Raw genomic sequence first — 19,449 nt, forward strand, 5'->3', positions numbered from 1 at the left:
TGGTATTGCTCTAAAATGCGTCTCATACGATAAATTAACAGTAGTTAAGTAATTTACGATAGTGTGAAATGTTCTCTAGCCTTTTACAACGGATTTAAAAATGAAATGGGGCCATTCCTTTTCTTAGTGACCAAAAATTCCATTGTTTTGTGAAAGGTATCAACATTTTTCCTAAATCCTTAGGATTTCATAACGATACTCATATTTTTGTTAACGTTCTAAATGACCACATAACAACACAATAGTTTTTTAACATAATTGTTATCAAATGATATTGTTTTATTTAAATTCATTGGCTTTTGACCAAATTTACGTATTTTAAGTGTTTTTTACGATAGTGCCATTATAGGTACACCAAACAGGCATGTTCCTATAGTGGTCATAGTTCTAAAATCAATAAAAACACGTAATTTAAGATTTTTTTCGACAACATTTTTGACATGTTTCATTAAAATAAGCAACAAAAATGAGTTTTCTGTAAGAAATTTACCAAACAAAGGCCAAAATTCACTTATTTGGCTGAGTGAAAAATCGACTTCAAATCAAGCAAACTCTTCTAGGTATGCATTGACGACAGGTGTGATGCAGTACTTTAGTCAATATTTTCATCAACCAAATTTATACATTTTTTACGATCAAATTACGAAAGAAATCATTAATATGGCAGCTATCCTTGCTATTCATACGAAAACAGCTTCAAAACTAAGTTATATTGATATTATATACTGTTTTGAGGCATCTTTGTTTACCACCACTATACGAACACAATACGGCGACTATATGAACCATACCACCATTATAGGTACAACGAAGCAATCACAAAAATATGTGTTTTTTCGTAAATTTGATGTGTTTTATGGTAAAAATGGTTATGATTGCGAAGATAAAACATATTCCAACTGTTATGTGTTAAATATTCAGAAATTGTCCTTCCTGACACTTTAAATCCATTAAAATACATCTGTACCACCACAAATTGCACCACTATTGGTACATTTACCCTAATTGTCATTAAAGGTTTTGAAACTATACAATCAATTTCGTTATTCATTTGACATTTGGCTGGGTATAGATCAGCAGAGTTATCTCTAAGCACTGTCAAATTTCAAAAGCTGCGTATCGGCGTGCAGCAAATGCAGTGTAGCTTGGAGGCAACCGGCATAGGTAACAAGCATTGCATACCTTCAGGCGCTTAATTACGCCCGTGCTAGTTTTCAGATGTAGACAGTTCCGGGCAGGAATGCTTGCAGCAGCAGCAACAGCAGCAGCAGGGGAAAGTTACACCAACTGATTACATAAGCAAATATACGTTTTCTACTGGGAAAAGCTAATGGGAAAACACGATTACTTTGAACTGCGTTCTGATAGAGACGATTATGCGATGCAAATTGCATACCGTAAGCAAATGTTTGCGCTCGTAGCAAAGGCACGTGAGCGCCGAAAAGTATGCAATGCGGGGAGAAGACAAAGCCGCTTTTGGTTGAGAATGACATTGTGTATCATATTTGCGTTGCAAATGTCATAGCAATAGTATTATTCAAATATTTAAGCCGCATTCCAACTACACACCAGTTAATTAAAACCAGCATGGGAGGTGGTTGGTTATTGCTAAGCTCTTTGTTGTTGTTTTGATGAATAAAAATTAGGTTTGTTAAGCCATTCCCTTGCTCGTTGCTGTTGTGTTTAAAAGCTCCATACGAACTTTCGGTTTAAATTATGGAAAACTGGCTGGGAGATTTAAATTTAATTTAAACCTAGATTTAATCATTAAACATTTCAACGTTAGGATATTTGCTAGAAAAGAAAAACACCTTCAGAATGGCCATTATCTTACAAGAAAATAAATAAATATTTGTTATTTTATATTGCTTACTGTTAGGCTATAAAAAGCCATTTTATTGTTTTTTTATTTACTAAAACTTCCATTAGCTGGACGAACAATTCATTTCATGCGATATTTCAGTCCAAAAGGTCGGTCGAAAATTCAGGTAAACCAAGCAAATCATGTATTACGCACATAACCTGAATCCGTTTTCCACGACAGCTAAATCAATGAATAATGAGGGTCTGGTTTTAAGCGCAACGAACAGGACAGGGCAGATTTTCCCGCGTATACACGCTTGATTTTAAAAATAGCGTTCAACGGGAGTCGTTCGAACATGTATTGGTGGTTAAAGTGGCCCGATAAAGCGCTCCCCGGCCAAGGCTAATCCACCAACCGGTTAGGAAAATCGATGCGAAATCGTGCTAGCTGAATTGAACCGGTACGATAAAGCATCAGCGGTAGCAAACCGTTTCCCAGTTAAACTGCCCCTCCTGTAACCAACCATCAATCGGCGCCAGTTCAAGTTCAATGCAGTTCCCACTGACTCGCAGGTGACATGTTAAAAATAAAAACCATCAATTTAGGGTCATTCCCGGACATCGAAGCCGTCGTATGTGTGTGTGTCACAGATCTTCCGATTGTGAGAAATGGTTGGTTCACTACCACAGTTTTTGGGGCAGAACGGAAGGCAGCGAAACGTCCAGGAATACCGGCTAAACCGGCATAACATACGCATCGGTAAACATTCACATCGGTCACTTCCGTTGCGGAGCCGAGATTTCAAGTGGTGGTTGTAGTGGCGCGTTCAACACGTCCATCAGCCGTGCCCATCCGGGGAAACGATGGGATGGGAGGGAATAAAATTAACTCACTAAAAAAAAACACGAACATCAACGTTGATTCGTTACGTTGTTTGCGATCGATTGACGAAACCTGTCAGCTCTCGTTTCGGCGTTGAGGTGTCGTTGGTCTGCTTGAATAGCATCCTGACCGGACTGTAGAGAGTAGCAAGGGAGAAAGAGCAGATATTTTGTCGTAGGCGAAAATGGATCACGAACGGATGCTCATAAATATAGAAAACATCATTAGGCATTGTTTTTGTTTGCTGGTGGGGATGAATTACGGTTTAAAAACATGGACGGGCGGACGTTTTAATGGACAGGGGGAAGCAGGAAAAGTGAGTGCTAGGAATTTGCCTTGAATTATGGGGTGGTAGTGTGTGTGTGTGGAAGAAGTAAAAAAAAGTTGCTCTTTTCGCAAGGCTTGATGCTTTTGAACTACCATTAACATGAACATTGATTAAAAATCCATCTAAATGTCTTTTTATTGGTAGCTTCCTACACTTTTTAGAGCCTCCTACAAATCCTGTCAGAAATTGTGGGAGTCATCCTTCCAATAGCGATCAAACGAATATGTTTACTATTTATTTTTAATTTGAGTGTTTTAATTTAATTTCACGTTAAAAATTCATTCAATTCCAATGCTCCTTGAAGCTTCATTGAGACATTTGGTGGAAGTGAGAAGAACTGTTTTTTTCTATTTTTGATTTTTTTTTGGAATCACTATCGACGTCTGAATTTAGCATGAATCGATAAAAAGGTGTTCACTGAAAAATTACAGCCTAATATATAAATCAGGCGTATTCTATTCTTATAATCGAGTCGTCTCAACGTCGAGTTGATGCATTTTGTGTGTTCGTTTGTATGGAAAAGTTCACTTTGGAGTTTATTTTCTGGACTCGAATCGAATCGAGTTCAGAATAGAATGCGCCTGAATGTTTTGATTTATTGGTTTGATGGACTTTAATTATAGCATTTATTCTAGTTAACGCAAAAGGATTTAAATATCATTCGTTCAACGTAATCACAGATATTATTAATGAATGGTGTACCGATTTTATCATGATAATCAACAAACAATAGTTGCCGCCCTCTGGAACTAGTTCTAAACAAATGTTCTAATTGGCCCGCCGGCGCGTCAGCTACTGTGATGCGTAGCTGTTTGCATACTTTTAGGCGCATCACAAAAGATGCCTGACAACCAAGGTGGATGAAAAATATCAGGTGGTGGATTAGGGCCTTTGGGGGGTCGCCATAGTTGAGGGACTTTTCGTCATTTTAGAACCGTTAACCATTGATTTCCGCACACAAAGCTTAGCAAATAGAACAGATTTCTTTGTTATTATGTGCATTTTTGTGTGTCTATTGGTTTTATCGAAAAAATGAAATATATTAACAAAAGATTTGATGATTTGTTTATGCACGAAATTTAAAATCATGTGAGTAAGGGTTCTAATCTCACGTAAATTGTCCATGTGGCTCGTAGATAATGAGGAATTAATGTGAAAATTGAAAAACTAAATTCTTTCTTAATTTTTATCACCAAAAATGTCGAAAAAACAATGAATTATAGAATAAATTCACGGAATAACACAAAATAACACACTTTAATCCATATTTTAATGTTAAATAAGAACTCGCGAAGTCCAAAATATATTTTTAAAGAATGTTTCATTAAAAAATGGGGTAGATAAATTATATGCACAAATTTAATAAATGTAAACAAAGTTTGAATCCTGGGGTCAAGTGATGAATTGTCAAAATGCACTAGAGTCCACCACCTGATATTTTTAAATCCACCTTGCTGACAACTTAAAACCGAAGGCCATTTTCCTGAAACATGATTTTCATTTACATCAGAAAAATTAAAAAAAAAAGTTTTAAAACACCCGAAAGGTCTAAAGCAATCAGTAAACAGTTTAACGATTACATAAACGACGAAATATAATATTGGTTCTCTGATCCAACTTCCTACCCAAAAGGAACGCGCTTACTGCATTGGGCTTTCCGATGGTGTCGGAAATCAAGTTAAGCCGCAATGTTTGGTTCCACGTCTAGAAGAGTCAACAGTGCTGATGGAGCTGTGTACAGAACCAAAGCAGCAAGCTCCGGAGGCCCAGTTCAGGAGCAGTCTTTACTCCAACAACAAGGAAGTGACCGATGAATGGGCGAAAATAAAAGGTCAGAAAAGAGTTGATATTTGATAAACATTAACCCATTGCCCATGTCTTGGCGTTGTCGGTAGAGCAATCTGTTCTAAGGGAAAGTTTTGTCCGACTAAGTTTCCGTGGTTCATATTAAGTAAACAATACACATTATCCCTTGGTCGGTTCTACTAAAACAGTTGACTTACAAACTGGTGCGTTAGAAATGTTTATTTATTACTTTTTATTCAGATTATTTCTCTTCTTGATAAAAGTTTACAATATTTTCAAAAGGCTGTAGTTATATTTTTCATTATAAATTAAAATGTTTGTTTTCCAAGACTGCTAAAACATTTTCACATTGTAATGCATAACATCAGGCGTTTAGCAAGGCTGTCCCTTGTTTACTTTTTATTTTCTTTTAAACTTATCTAAGTACTTAGCCTCTATTTGCCAGACATATGACTCTAGATAGTCGAAGTCTTCACAAGAGAGAGTAAGCCTCTGAATATGCTGTTTCAAACAAGCGTTTGAACAACATAGGAGGATACATCCCCTCTCGCAAGAAGAAGAAGAAGGAGAAGAAGTACTTAGCCTGTTTGTCTAATGGGTGATCGTTGCGACACCACCTTCTCATCCCAAATCGCAGGGAGATGATATTGGTAGGATGATAAACAAGGATAATTTTGGTAGTGAATGTCCAACACTAAGTAGAGCACACCTGTTCGATAATGAAGAGTGATTAAATTCTATAAAAACTGACGTACAGATTGTTTGTTTTATCACTGTAAAATGTAAAAGTAACAAGTGATGCAACCATCCGCGGTTATTTAACCTGTCGCCAGCCCGCTACCGTAATGGAGCGCCACATTCTCACCGTAAATATTTGAAGCATTTAGCGAAACGTGCACAAAACAAGTGTAAAACACCTCCGCACAGACCAGAAATGCATCCCCACGCTTTGATTTATGATGCAAGAGTACAACACGTCCGACACGCGTTCTCCGCTCGCTCCGCTCGCTCTTTGCCATTGTTTGCCAGATCCGCTGTTCTATTCGCCATTCTTTAGCGAGACCCCCATTGTGCACCGGCCTTCTCATCGTCAGCTGACGGTCTACACTATATGTGCACCCTCACTAACCGAACAGCCCAGAGCACAGAGCGTCCAATTGCCCGCAAGGTGGTGCGCTTAAGCTCGCTCGTCTCGATGCCCACTGATAAACGCGACGAAATGAGGACTGGCGGGAAAATTCCTATCGGACGCCACGAGCGGCCCGATAACGGCTGGGCCGCGTCGCGTAATAACGGGTGCACTTGGCCACTGTCACGCCAAAAGAAAGCCAGCATGACGGATGACCATGCGCTGCAGTAAGTTGGTTCCGGGAGTTACAGACTGCCCAAAAAAAGGCAACACTTTCGCCGTAGAAGAAGGCCGAATATAATACGACAAGTGACTGATAACGGAGATCGGGTACCAAGTTCACGCTCCAGCATCACCATCGATGCGATCGGTGGACGTTGGCGAAGAATGCCGAATTGTTCCCTCACTATCGATACGGATTCGGCATGATAAGCAAACCGGCCCGAACCGGGATTCCGGTCAGGCGGGTCAGGTGGCCAACCGTGTTTCCAAGTTCGGGTGTCTTTTTTGGGTGTAAAAACAAAAATGCTAAGATCACGCCAGGCAAATGATCACGATTTGTACAGCAATGGAGTACAACTATTGAACTTGTTTGTGGCTGCGTGGGTTGTGTATTGACAGAATGATTGGAAGCTGATCTGGTGGTGGAATTCCACTCGGAGGGAAACAAACAGACAGTGGACCACCGAAACCTTCCCGTGGGAAGGATTGTTCTGGAATTTCTGAGCGTTTCGTAGTAAGTTTCGGAGCTCGTAGACAAAGCTGAGTCATTCCTGGAACATCGTGGCATATTCGATCGAAAAGATAAGGCTGGGCAGCAACAAAGAGGGGGGAAAAACGGACATTGTTGTGGTGGACAATGCTCGTACATTCAACGGGCGGATACACTTACAAGATTATAAAACAAAAGACTCTTTTGGACCAACTCTAACGTTCAAGAATATTGCTAGAGCATCTCCAGAGTTCGTGGAAAACTATTGCTATTCAAAAACTAATATCTGAACTTGCTGACCAACATCTTAATGGTCATCTTAATATGCTCCTGTAATATTCGTGAAGATCTTGACCACAATGTCTCAATTCTGAGTTCTATTTCCCCGAAAAATATTGAATTTGATGAAGTTTGCTAAAGCCCTGCTATGCTATACTTCCTGTTTTGCACATCAATCGTCTTCTCGGTATTCCTCTCTAGTAGAGAGTCTCTACATCTCGGCGTCCCGTTTTAAGATAGTCAAAGAAACAACGCTGTAAGCAAACGTTCATTGCAACGAATCTCCCACCAGTGAAATCACGCCCCAAAACCAAGATCTTCCTCCTTCCCGCGACCGTGTGTGTCTGCTATGCAATTTGAGCGACAGTTCGTTACATTTCTCCTTCCACGCAAGAGGGTTGTATCATCATCCCTGGTCCCGTTGGAAGGGCGAAAAGATAATAAAAGAAATAAACACAGACACACATACGCACAGAGAGAAAAAGTTTGCCATTTTGTCAAGGATGTCGATTGTTTCCGACCGCTACCGGGATGGGGGACAAAAGGCCCACGCTGTCAACCACGCTTCCATGAACTGTCGCCAATACGGTGTTGTTCTTTCGTCAGTGGTTACTCCTCTCCCTCAACATTGTTTTTTTTTTTTGTCAATCGAATCAATCGAACCAGCCGAAAGACACAATCGAGATGCACAGCCTCTGGTTTGCGATAGGCGCATTATCATCGATAAGCCTTTGGAAAGAGTTTCGCGTGTGCGTTTTTTGCTTAAAGCTTCCCACTAGTTCCCTTTTTGCTCGCCCGCCCTGTTCGATGCACGATGAGCTCAAGTGTCTTGTCTGGGACGAGTAGGAGCGTGGGTAAGAGTGAGGGTTGAGGAAGACGAGCTGTTTGATAGGGCGATGCTTTGTATAAATTAATCTTCAACCGCTGGCCGACCGTTCAGTGTGCGGCAGATAACCGGCTGGTGCAGGCACGGGTGCAGCTTCTTCGCCTAGGGCGTAACAATTCGGCGAGTAAGATCGCGCGTGTACGATCCAGTTTCCAGCTAGTGTTTCGAATTGAGTTCTATTTTGAGATCCAATTTCTCGGTTTTTTTTTCCAAGAACTTGTGTCCTTGAAGAAGCTTTTCCGTGTAGTGATCTCTCTTTCTCTCTCACACTTTCCGCCTAAGTGTGTATCAAAGTGAATTTCCCTCCGCTTAAGTGGATGGGAATAGTGATTCCTTACTCTATCTCCACGTGACGAAAAAGGCTTGAAAAAGGCTCCTCCAGGCCACCATTTTGCCACTGCCCGGACTGCTGTTGCGCTGCTGTGTGTGAAAGTTATGTGCAAACCGACCACGGTCCTCGTTCCCTGCAAAACCAGACGTCTGGACGCATTGAGCCGTCACCAGTGCAGTGGAAGAACATTAGCGAGTAGTTCAGAGGGCGCTGAAAAGCCGTGAACAGCTTTTTGAATTTTTGGGTGACCAAAAGTGACAAATCAAAAAGCGACCCAAGTTCTTTAAGAAGTCGTTGAAGATAGTGTGTGACATCTCTCTCTCTCTCTCTCTCTGTGAAGAAGGGTAAGTACATACTTGAGTATGTCTGTGACGGGGGAATGGAACTGACTTGGAAATTGAATCAAGAAGCAGCACTATGGAAAGCCATTACCATGGAGCAGCTTTGCTTGAGTTATTTTAAATCTTCCACTGGATTGCTTCCAGTGCTCGAAAATTACAAACTGATCGTTGCAAAATTCGAACCCGAGCAATTGACCATAACATGCTTCAATGGATTTAAAATGATTAATAAAGTTCGAAGTGATCCGTGCATGCCTACAGCTGAAGAGCATTGCTAGATATTCGGTACGGATATTCGCTTGCACTAAAGTGCTTCCATATTAATATTGGGTTTCCAATGGGTTTTTTTTGTATGTCTACACCAAAAGCTTTGAGTTCATCGCACAATTTATTCGTATGTTTCAAGTATCATTGCTGCTCAATTTGTTTAGCAAACGATGGGAATACATCGTGCAGAACGATTTAAAAGCATGTTAGAAGCGGTCAATGGGACACAGGAAATAAATAAATTATGAAGCGTAAAACATATTCTGGAGAAAAAACCACACCAGTTTGGGGAAATTTCAAAGTTCCCAGAAGATTATTTCTGCGAAATTGCTCCAACATCCCATTCATTTGTGCTGCGCCTGCACTTTCAATAACGAGCAGGATTTAAATGGGTATTTTTGTTTTAAGTTTTGTGAGCTTTCGCTTTCAAGTGGAACTGTCTGCTTGCCAGCCTGCATGGTACAATGCTTTGGCAGCACCGGATGAAAGAAGGTTGCCATAGAAGTTTGATTTACAGGGTTTTCAATGATATTATTGACATGTTCAGCGAGTTGTTGATTCGTTCGGGCATATAATTGACACTTTCAGCGAGATATTGAATTGTTCGTAAGCAGGCGTTGACATGTTCAGCGATTCTGTAGTGCTTTCATTTGTTTTGTTTACACACTGTGCCGCAAGGTTCAATTTTTCATTCTTAGAAGTCCTAAAAGTAGCTAATAATCATTCCCCAAGCTGTTTAATACATGAATTAGTTAAAACAAACATATTTTTACGAAAACCGTTTGTTTACCTTCTGATGAGAATGATCCAAGCTGCAGTCCAAGGGGTACGAAAGTGACAGCTCTATAGTATCGCCGAACTTGTCAACGCCGCCTTCCGAACAATTCAATATCTCGCTGAAAGTGTCAATTATATGCCCGAACGAATCTACAACTCGCTGAACACGTCAATAATATCATTGAAAACCCTGTAAATTGAATTGCAGCTAGGGATTATGCGGACCTTTCTGCTATGGAAGCCGTTGGATTGACTACAGGGAACTTTATGGCACTGATTTTTGTTGCATTAATGCATAGGGAATTTTCTATAGAAATTAGCAGGATATTGTAAGAACGGTCACAGAAGTCTTTGTACGTAACTTTGTTCCTTCTGCCAGTCAATTGAAAATACGTCAAAGAACATTGAACTTCTGTACCAATTTATGGTACTTGAACTGTTTATTGAAAAGTTTTGAGATCATTGATATCAAACATTGAGATCATTGCACTAAGTTAGTTAAATAATTTGAAATCAAAACAAATGTTTTCTCTTCTTTGTAAAGAAAACCAAATGAACTCTCAGCACGAAACAGCAGACAAGCTTGGGGGGACAAACTCTTTTAAACCAAATACTCAAGCAATGATAAATTATCACTCAAGTCTTCTCATTTCTTATGGCTAGTAGTAAAAATGAGGGATCTATACTAGTGTTGGGCATTGTGCGCGAGTGCGCACTGTGCGCACAGCACACCTCATTGTGCGCACTGCACAGCACACTTTGTACTGTGCGAGCACACTTCGCACAGTGCGAGCACAATCCGCACTTTTCGCACACTTCGAACAGTGCGGGCACTTTTCGCACACGCCGCACAGTGCGCGCACTTTTCGCACAGTATGAGCACACTTCATACTGTGCGAGCACACTCCGCACAGTGCGCGCACTTTACACACAGTGCATGAACAGTCCGGACTTTTCGCACACTTCGCACAGTGCGAGCACATTCCACACTTTTCGCACACTTCGCACAGTGCAAGCATGTTTCGCAAATTTCGTGCAGTGCTTCACTTTGTACTGTGCGAGCACACTTCGTACCATGTTACAGGAAGTCAGGTGGTATGGTACTGAGCATATTTTGACAAACCGCCTTTAAGCATCAGCATCAGTTAGCATTAGCGACTCCGATCAGTTGGTGCGACGAGTTCAAGTCGGGGCGAATCAAAGATCCATAAATCGCTTGCACACATTCATACCACACACATGCCCATCGCCCCCCCCCCCCCTCCCCTTTTGCCCTGTCCCATGTCTTCTCTTCAGTTAATCACAAAATTTGACTAGGGCTCCGAGTGAAAATTGTAATTTTTGCATCAAAACATGCGCTGCTATCGCAAGCCTGCGACGCGAATAACAGTTTTCCCGTGAAACCAGCTGTCTGTTTTATTGCACAATCGCAAAGCGGTGGCTCCGAGTACAAGCACAGACACGTTTCATCTCAGCCAAATTCAAGAGAAACCTCAACCCACTGGAGCGTCGTTTACCTACGACCTTCACAGTTCATAGTTGTTTTCAAGAAACGCGTGCTTGATGTCAGCCGATTTTTCCTGATAATTTCTTCGGCTATGGACCGCTGTGTTGATATTGTGTTTCGGGGCCTTTAAATTTTTGTCTGGGTGTGTTGTATCCTTGTGTTTGTGTAACGGGTTTTCGATCGGGATTCGAAGAGGTCAGGTGTCCGACAAGTTCATCCACTGTTAGACGAACCCGATGGCTGAGTAAATGAACTCTAAGAGAAAAAGCTGACATTGGTCGTGTGGTCGTGGTCTTTGTGTACGTACCACCATGGTACGAAGTGTGCTCGCACAGTGCAAAGTGAAGCAAGTGAAGCTTGCACTGTGCGAAGTGTGCGAAAAGTGCGGAGTGTGCTCGCACTGTGCGAAGTGTGCGAAAAGTCCGGACTGTGCTCGCACTGTGCGGAATGTGCGAAAAGTGCGCGCACCGTGCGAAGTGTGCTCGCACTGTGCGAAATGTGCGGAGTGCGCGCACAGTGCGGAGTGCGCGCACAGTGCGGAGTGCGGGCACAGTGCAGAGTGCGCGCACAGTGCGGGGTGCGCGCACAGTGCGTAGAGCGCGCACTCACAGTGCGGGGTGCGCGCACAGTGCGTAGAGCGCGCACAGTGCGAAATGTGCACCGCACACTGAGATGTGCGTGCGTGTGCGCACAGCACACCTAATTGTGCTCTTTTTCCCAACACTAATCTATACATATGTCGAATGTAAAATAAATTGTCCGTTTTACTGATAAATGTATGTTTAAGATTGAAATCGCCAAATGAAATTTACATTATACTTCTTTTTAATATATAACCGCCAGAATTGCGTAACATTCGACTTGCGCTAATATTTGTATTAAATTGACGCCTTCGGAACGCATCAAGCAAGTAAGTTGAGAAGAATACAGCAATTATAGATGAAAAAAAAAACTCCTTACAAAAGGACACCATTGTGCCTAGGAGTGGAACAAAAAGAAGAGAAAAATGCATTCAATCAATAGCTTTCTAGACTAAATTTTCTAAAAAAGCTAATAAATTACAAATATGACAATTCTTAAAATTTATATTTTCGACACTACTGCCCCTTTTCTTATTCAATATGACAATTGGACTGTTGATAGTACACTGTCCTGTCAAATGTCTGACCGTGCCCTTTCCCTTACCATCAGTAGGTTCAAATCAACCACTACGGTAGGATATTGTGAGAACAGAATTATAAATATAAAAACATCCTAATTTGATTATGTAATTACTTTTGAGATCATTTTGTGCATTAAAACAAAGCTACTGGCAGAACACGTGTTCCCTCTCCTAGGGCCAATTTTTACCAGGAAACCCCGACTGGCCGAAGCGTTGTTTTCGTGTGTGTGTGTGTGTTTGATTTTGAAACCGGCAATCAAATCCGACATCCGACAATCGGCTAATTAGCTAACCAATTAATACCAGTCTGGGCATTTTTTCGAGGTGTAAACCGAAGTGTGTATCACTACAATGGCCCGTACGTTCGATTCGGGGCCCTCTACGTCAATGATGGATGTGTTCAATTAGCTAAATGCAACGTTTGAGCAAACCGTTTTTGCCATTGACACGAATGTTTTCATGTTTCACGGTCCAGACAGGGTGCAGCAGGGTATCATTGGCATTAGCGTGCACACACTCACACATACGCTGCTCCAGAACGTTCTGTACGTGCACAACCTGGTGCCAGACTCGCAAACAAACATGCACAAATGGGCAAAAGGGGAAACATTATGCTCGCCGTGCGTGCAAACATGCATACGGAATGTGTGGATGAGTGCGGAGCGTTCTTGAGCGGTGGGAAAAGTTGTACACCAAGCGCACCACAAGAAGCCGATTGAATTGAAAGGCAACTGCACAAAGTGTTCTGAAGTTTGTGTTTTTTTTTCGTTTTCGATTCAAACCACCCACTTCACGCAGAAGACGATAACAAGCACTGTAAATGCCTTCTCGGTCTCTCGATATTTGGAGCAACAGGTGTAATACCCACTTGAGAGAGTGGGAGGTCTCGGAAGGGTTGTGGTGGGGGAAGAATCTCTTCTCTATTTGATGACATGATTACGCCTCCGCCTTTTCCTATTCTAAGCCAATTCAATCATCTTGAGCACCTTGAGTTTGGTGTGTCTCAGTGTCCCAGGTTGTTGGCTTCCTTGTAGACGCAACAAGCATAAGTGCGGTCTTATCGCGGTCGGCTACACGACAAGCAGGCAACCTTTTTGCCATTCGTCATAGTGGGGTGGAGGATTTTGTCTGATGTTTTTAATTTGCGACAAACACCAAAAAAATCCACCACTCATCATACCATTAGAAGCACTCAACAAGAGGAATCCCGCTCTAATCTATTACACTCTTCATTTGCGCTAACTCCAACCGTACAATCGGTTGGTTCGTTAGTTCGCAAGGGAAACATGGAATGGCAGATAAGCCACAGGCTGAAGTGCCGAGCCGAAACCGATGACATAATGAGGCAAGGAATGTCCGCCAGCGATGTGTTTCCGAGCGATGCCTTTTACATTCCAGTGAGGAGAGTTTTTTTTTGTTCTGGGTACGGGAAGAGCGCTCAACATTAATTGGATGCAAAAGACGCAAATGATACCCGTGCCATGACCTACGGTAAGCGTAGGTCGTTGATAAACAAGTGATGCTCTTGCCATTCCCTATTTTGTTTTTTTTTTGCATCTACAATTTGCTTCCGTTGGCAATTTTGCATACTGTAGCGAAGAAGCTTCTTGGGTGAAAAATATTTCTTGGAATCGGCTAGATGTGGCAAATGAAAAAGTGGCTGCAAAAACGGGCAACTGAACATTTCTATTTCTCTGGCTGCCCATGCATATGCTAATGATGTTTTGCAGCGCACTGGGAGCAGCAGCAGCAGAGACAGATTGAGAGAGACGCTTGTATGTTTAACATGAAGGAAATGGGATTTTTATGCTCTTTCGCATGAAGGAAAGATAAATTAATTATGATGTTTTTGCTGTTAAGAATTAAAGATGAAAGGGATCAGAGCTACTAAAAGTAGCAATGCGCGCGAAATGTTAAACGTTACGCCTGGAGAGGCTTTTCCAGTTCCGGAGAAGCGCCAAGATGGCAGTTGTTTTAATTTGTTTCACCCTTTTTTACACCGTGCCTTACAATAAGCAGATTAAATGTGGCTTTTGAGTTTGTTTTTGTTTTGTTGTTGTAATGGTTAAAAATATGCTGCATTTTGTGATTTTTTTTCAATTGTAGGGCTATATCTCGGCTATGTTTAAATGTAAACCTACAAATAAATATATTACCATGGGTAAGGTGCAGAGGTACAGGGGGCGGAATAGCTAAAAGCACATCTACAGTGTAATATAATTCCAGTTCTGTTCTATTAAACAAGGCAAAGTCAGTAAGCGCTATTGTTGTAACCCAACGTGGCCGAGCAATTAATACAATAAAATAAAAATAAAACAATAAAATAAAAATAAAAGGATCGAAGAAAAATGCCAGCAGAGTATCACTTTACACCATTTGAAGGATTTTTATTAATGTTCAAATTGATAATATTCCCTGAAATACTCATACTACTGCTAAGTCTTGGTAGATGATACTGTCTTTGAAGCTTTGCTCCAATTTTGTTTAAATACCCCAATTTGTTTACCAATTGGCACGCAAATATTGGTGTGAAACTTCTCATTTATACACATACTATTCCAACATTGAGGTGTCAAAATTAAATTAATAATTGATTGTTTTAGTTGGAATAATATAATGAGTCCATTCGAGCCTACAACGCATTGTCCGTGTTTCTGAGAGTGTAACTTAAAATGTGTTTGAATTCACATTTAACCTTTTTTATCAATTTTGTTTAAATTTAGTTTAAACACTGTATCAACTTAAGCCTTACACTCACCTTCTTATTATAAGTTTTCCATAGCTCAGAAGTAAATTTCGGAAGCAATTGTGCGCAGGGACTGCACTTGACCTTTATTGCGAGCTGTGTGTTAGTTTGATTGTTTTCTGCTTTGTTTCCTCATATGTGACAGCTTTCCATGTGACATGAAAATGAGTTCGTATGAAATCTAACAGCTATTAACAGGTTTAATTAACTAACAGATAAGTACTTCTTACCACCAAACCAGATTCCACCGTGAAGCACTTCATATCTTTCCACATCCACGTCCCGGCAAACCTCCATCTTCATGCTCGAACATGTGCAGCAGCCTAGCACAGTACAGCTCGCTTATAACGATATGTGAAATCTTACAAGGGACAGAACACTCTGTTCCACATAACACCACCATCAAGAGGAAGTTTCCAGTTTCGCCGGCTTTTCCATGCCAAACTTACCACTTAGCTAAGCTCTTGCACACTGAACACAACCACAAAGCCGATAGGCGAACTTGTGTGCTCAGAAACAGATGGGATTCTATGCACTCGAAATTCTCCGTCAAAAGTTGTAACTGAGCTAATTGTCTTCTTCACACAAACCAATGGCACAAATGTTCAGACACAAGTTCTAGCCGACCATAAATGGAAGGAACGCAAGACTGTAAAAAAATCAGATTGTTCCTGATAATACGAGTGGCTTGTGGAATCTTTCAAGAGCAGCGGTAGGGCAGACAACTTTGACAGCACGGTACAGCGCGGTAACTATGGAAACGATCTCTCAAACGCGTGCCATCCGTTTTACGAGAGTGGGCAGAGGAGAGTGTCTACAAAAAAGTGCTCTAATGATTAAAATAATTCTAGCGTTCAAAAACAAACTCGCTGTATTCATTCAAATCAAAGAAGGTTTCTTTTTTGCTTCTTTAAAACCTTTTTTTCTTTTGGTTTGGGAAGAACAGCATGTAATAACAATTTCCCATCGCAGGCACTCCCATCTAGTAGGCACCGGCTGCCGCTAGCGAAATGTGTCTGTATGGTTTGTTGATGTCTCACTGTCCTGCTGAGCCTGAAGTTTGTCAAAATATTTGTTACCTTTGCTTTGTGGAGAAAATGTGCTTTATTTTCTACTTCAAATTATTACACACTCAATAAACAGCAGCATGACAAGTGAGTACAAACTAATCGGGACAAATTCCGCTTCATTGCTATCGGCCGGCTTAATGTGTAAGCGGCGGAAAATTACCCATGCAGTAATCCGGAGTGAAAGGAAGCGATCCGTTTCGTCGAAGCAACATAGAACTAAGAACAGTCCCATGACTGTGTGGTAGCCGCATTCGGTCTGATAACAGTATCAAACGGGATGCATTTTTTGTTAGTTTTTTCGGAAGCGAGGAACTTCTTTAAACAAAAAACTCGTCGTGCTTTAAACGACGATCTCGATTAGATGGGTTTGCACCATTGGTTACCCCACCAGTTTCGGTTAGCGGCAACGAATGTCACGTTTAGTTAGCGTTCGTTGTCCGAACAGAATTACGGTTATTTTGTTTCAGTCCCAGTAGAGCCATATTTAAAACACTTTTAACTATAGTGGCAGTTTGTTAATCTCACCTTTAAGCTCTGTTTTTTCACGTGTGCGGATGCGTCTCCGAGCATGAACGGTTATGGTTGTGGGGCTTTATCGCTAAACTTACATTTCAGTAACTCATGTTCACACTCAATCTTTCTCGTTTGCAGAAACAGATCCGAACGCAGGTTCGTCGTCACAGCCGGGCACGAGCAAGGCAGGCAGCTCCAAAAAGCACAATCACAGCCTCTCGCTACAGACCAGCCTCACGATGGTGGCAGGCGCAGGCGGCAGCAACTTCCACTCCGAGTTCCGGAACGATCCGGTCGTGAAGGAGATGCGCCAAATACGGGAGGAGAATGCACGGCGCCAGAAGCACGACTACTCGCACGTATTTCGGTAGGCATCAGAGACACACTTACGCATTTCTGTAAGATACGGCAGCACAACTCTGGAGTTCATTGTCACTCTCCTTTTCCTTCGCAAACAGCAACAAATCCCGGTTCGATTTCATTAGAATCTCAGCAGTGATCATGGGCATGGAGTTTGTCTACTCGGCCGAGACGGCCTTCGTCTCACCGATCCTGCTCAGCATCGGCATCGAGCATCAGCTCATGACCATGGTGTGGGGCATCTCGCCCCTGATCGGCTTCTTCCTATCGCCCGTTATCGGTTCCGTCAGCGATCGGTGCCGGTCGAGGTTTGGGCGTCGCCGGCCGGTACTGTTTGCGCTCGGCGTCGGTTTGATAACGGGCTGCATATTGGTACCGTACGGCCGGAACATTGGCGCGTGGTTTGGAGATTTGGGCGAATATGTGGACGATCCGGCCAATACAATCAATGGGGCGGCCGCACTGATCGACATTAACGGGACGGTCGTGTCGGATGCGCTACGGTCGTACAATTTCTACCGCATCGAGGAGCAGATCGCGGAGCATCGGACCGACTACCGGTGGGCGATCGTGATCACCATCATCGGCACGATCCTGACTGACTTTAATGCGGACAACTGTATGACACCGTCGCGTGCGTTCCTGCTGGATGTGTCGCTGCCAGGTAAGATCTACTTGTGAGGAAGCCTTGTGGAGAGTTCCAGTGCTAAAGCAATGCTTCTTCTTGCAGAGGATCATGGTCGCGCATGCAGTACCTTCTCCATTCTGGCCGGTCTCGGTGGCTCGATCGGGTATGCAATGGGAGGAATCAACTGGGACGAAACGTCGTTCGGCGAGTTCCTCGGCGGCAGTATCAAAACCGTCTTCACGCTCGTAGTCATCATCTTCACCATCTGCCTCACGATCAGCTTGACGAGCTTCCGGGAGATCCCGCTGCCACTGCTTGAGTCGGACGATCTGCTGCGGCCCCTGACGGAGGCAGCGATCAAGAAGGAGAAGGCCCGCCGCCAGAACCAAATTTTTGTGGTGAAAGACGTGAGCAAAGCGCTGACGGCACAGCTGCAGTCGATCCAGTCGCCGCAGGATGCTGTACCGCAGAAGATCAACAACGCGTTGGTCGACGTGGAGCGGGCACCACGTGGAAAGGATGAGGTCGAGTTGGTGGAGGAGGAGGACGAGAACGCGCAGATGGGCCCGATGGACTTTATCAAGAGCATCGTCATGATGCCGAAATCGATTGCCGTGCTGTGTCTGACGAATCTGTTCTGCTGGATGAGCCATCTGAGCTACGCGCTCTACTTTACCGACTTTGTCGGGGAGGAGGTGTTTAAGGGCAATCCGGCGGCACCGTCCAACTCGGATGAGTACAAGCTGTTCCTGGAGGGCGTTCGGTACGCTTGCTTCGGCATGGCCATCTATTCGATCTCCTGCTCGACCTGCTCGTTCACGATCGAGAAGTTGATTAAGGTGCTGCGGGCGAGGACGGTGTACTGTGGGGGACTGATTCTGGACGCGATCGGTATGGCGTGTATGGCGTTCTTCCCGAACAAGGTGACGGTGTACGTGCTGAGTGCGACGGGTGGCATTGTGTACGCGCTGCTGTTCACCATGCCGTTCCTGCTGCTCGGACAATATCACGCGAAAGGCACGGTAGGTCCTGCTGAATATCTCAATCGATGCCCAAGGTTCAACAGATGTCCTCAACCTAATAATTTTTTCTACTGTTTTTTTTGTTTCTCCAACAGTTTAAGGTAGCGAAACCGGGCGCGGAAGTGACACAGGAGCGCAAGCGCGGTCTCGCAACGGACATTGCCGTCGTCGGCGGCATGATCTTCGTAGCGCAGATCATTGTCGCGCTCGGCATGGGATCGCTCATCTCCGCCTTCGGCACGACCTCGGTCGTCGTGTTCAGCGCCAGCATCTGCAGCCTGATAGCCTCAATCTGTGCCTCGCAGGTCGTCTACATGGACCTGTAGGACCTTAGCACGCCTTTGCGTTGTGATACCAACCGTGGAGGGGTTATTGCCTACTGACTACTTTTGTCTGCCCGAAAGCGAGCTACTTTAGCACCTTATTTAAATCGTGTACTAGGTTCTGGAGGTACTGGACGGGGTTTTGAGAAGGGTTGAGTACGAAAGAGGCTGCTACTGCTTACTGTTAAGCGTGTGTTTTTTTCAACGCTTATACACTTTACAAAATAAAAACTCTCCCCTTTCCAGCCCGCCATCGCTCCTTTACCAGTGCACTTTTGCATGTTGTTCCTGGCCTGAAGAGGTGTTTGTGAAGTTTGTGGTTTACGATACTGTATTTATTAATGCGATGCTTACGATTTGTGAAATAAAAACCTAATTTTTAACTACTATTAAATCATTGCCTTGACTGGTACATTGTTCTTACAGAAAAGAAACTCAGCAACATTGAATTTAAGATTATCAAAAGAGACCTAAATGACTAAATGGTAGATTGCTCCTCATATTAGGGCCTTTAATTTACGTTTATCTTCAAACACAGTCATTAGTCACACATCAATCTCACAGTCATTAGCTGAA

The 19,449-nt window shown here is 42.9% G+C and overlaps 2 protein-coding genes across 4 annotated transcripts in view; one reads left to right on the forward strand and one right to left on the reverse strand.

Annotated features, from left to right (window-relative positions):
• Positions 1-19,449, reverse strand: part of LOC1271106 (RYamide receptor) — a 66,339-nt gene that overhangs the window by 30,078 nt on the left and 16,812 nt on the right. The window lies entirely within an intron of this gene.
• LOC1271104 (proton-associated sugar transporter A) lies at positions 7,860-19,267 on the forward strand. 3 transcript variants are annotated; one of them, XM_309850.5, is made up of 5 exons: positions 7,860-8,501; positions 16,679-16,907; positions 16,999-17,564; positions 17,631-18,550; positions 18,646-19,267. In XM_309850.5, the coding sequence occupies exons 2-5, from the start codon at positions 16,780-16,782 to the stop codon at positions 18,874-18,876; spliced, it is 1,845 nt and encodes a 614-aa protein (XP_309850.4). In that variant the 5' UTR covers positions 7,860-8,501; positions 16,679-16,779; the 3' UTR covers positions 18,877-19,267. The 3 variants fall into 3 exon arrangements, with proteins under 3 accessions (XP_309850.4, XP_061516071.1, XP_061516070.1); XM_061660087.1 differs by lacking the exon at positions 7,860-8,501 and adding an exon at positions 16,087-16,111; XM_061660086.1 differs by lacking the exon at positions 7,860-8,501 and adding an exon at positions 16,318-16,608.

This window comes from Anopheles gambiae, chromosome 3, assembly GCF_943734735.2.
Source record: "Anopheles gambiae chromosome 3, idAnoGambNW_F1_1, whole genome shotgun sequence".
Taxonomy (NCBI): Eukaryota; Metazoa; Arthropoda; class Insecta; order Diptera; family Culicidae; genus Anopheles; species Anopheles gambiae.

What these genes read in the sequence shown, in the direction of transcription:
- LOC1271104 (XM_061660086.1), top strand. An exon ending in GACTACTCGCACGTATTTCG is followed by an intron (nt 16,908 to 16,998) that starts GTAGGCATCAGA and finishes CTTCGCAAACAG; the next exon opens with CAACAAATCCCGGTTCGATT. An exon ending in AATATCACGCGAAAGGCACG is followed by an intron (nt 18,551 to 18,645) that starts GTAGGTCCTGCT and finishes TTTCTCCAACAG; the next exon opens with TTTAAGGTAGCGAAACCGGG.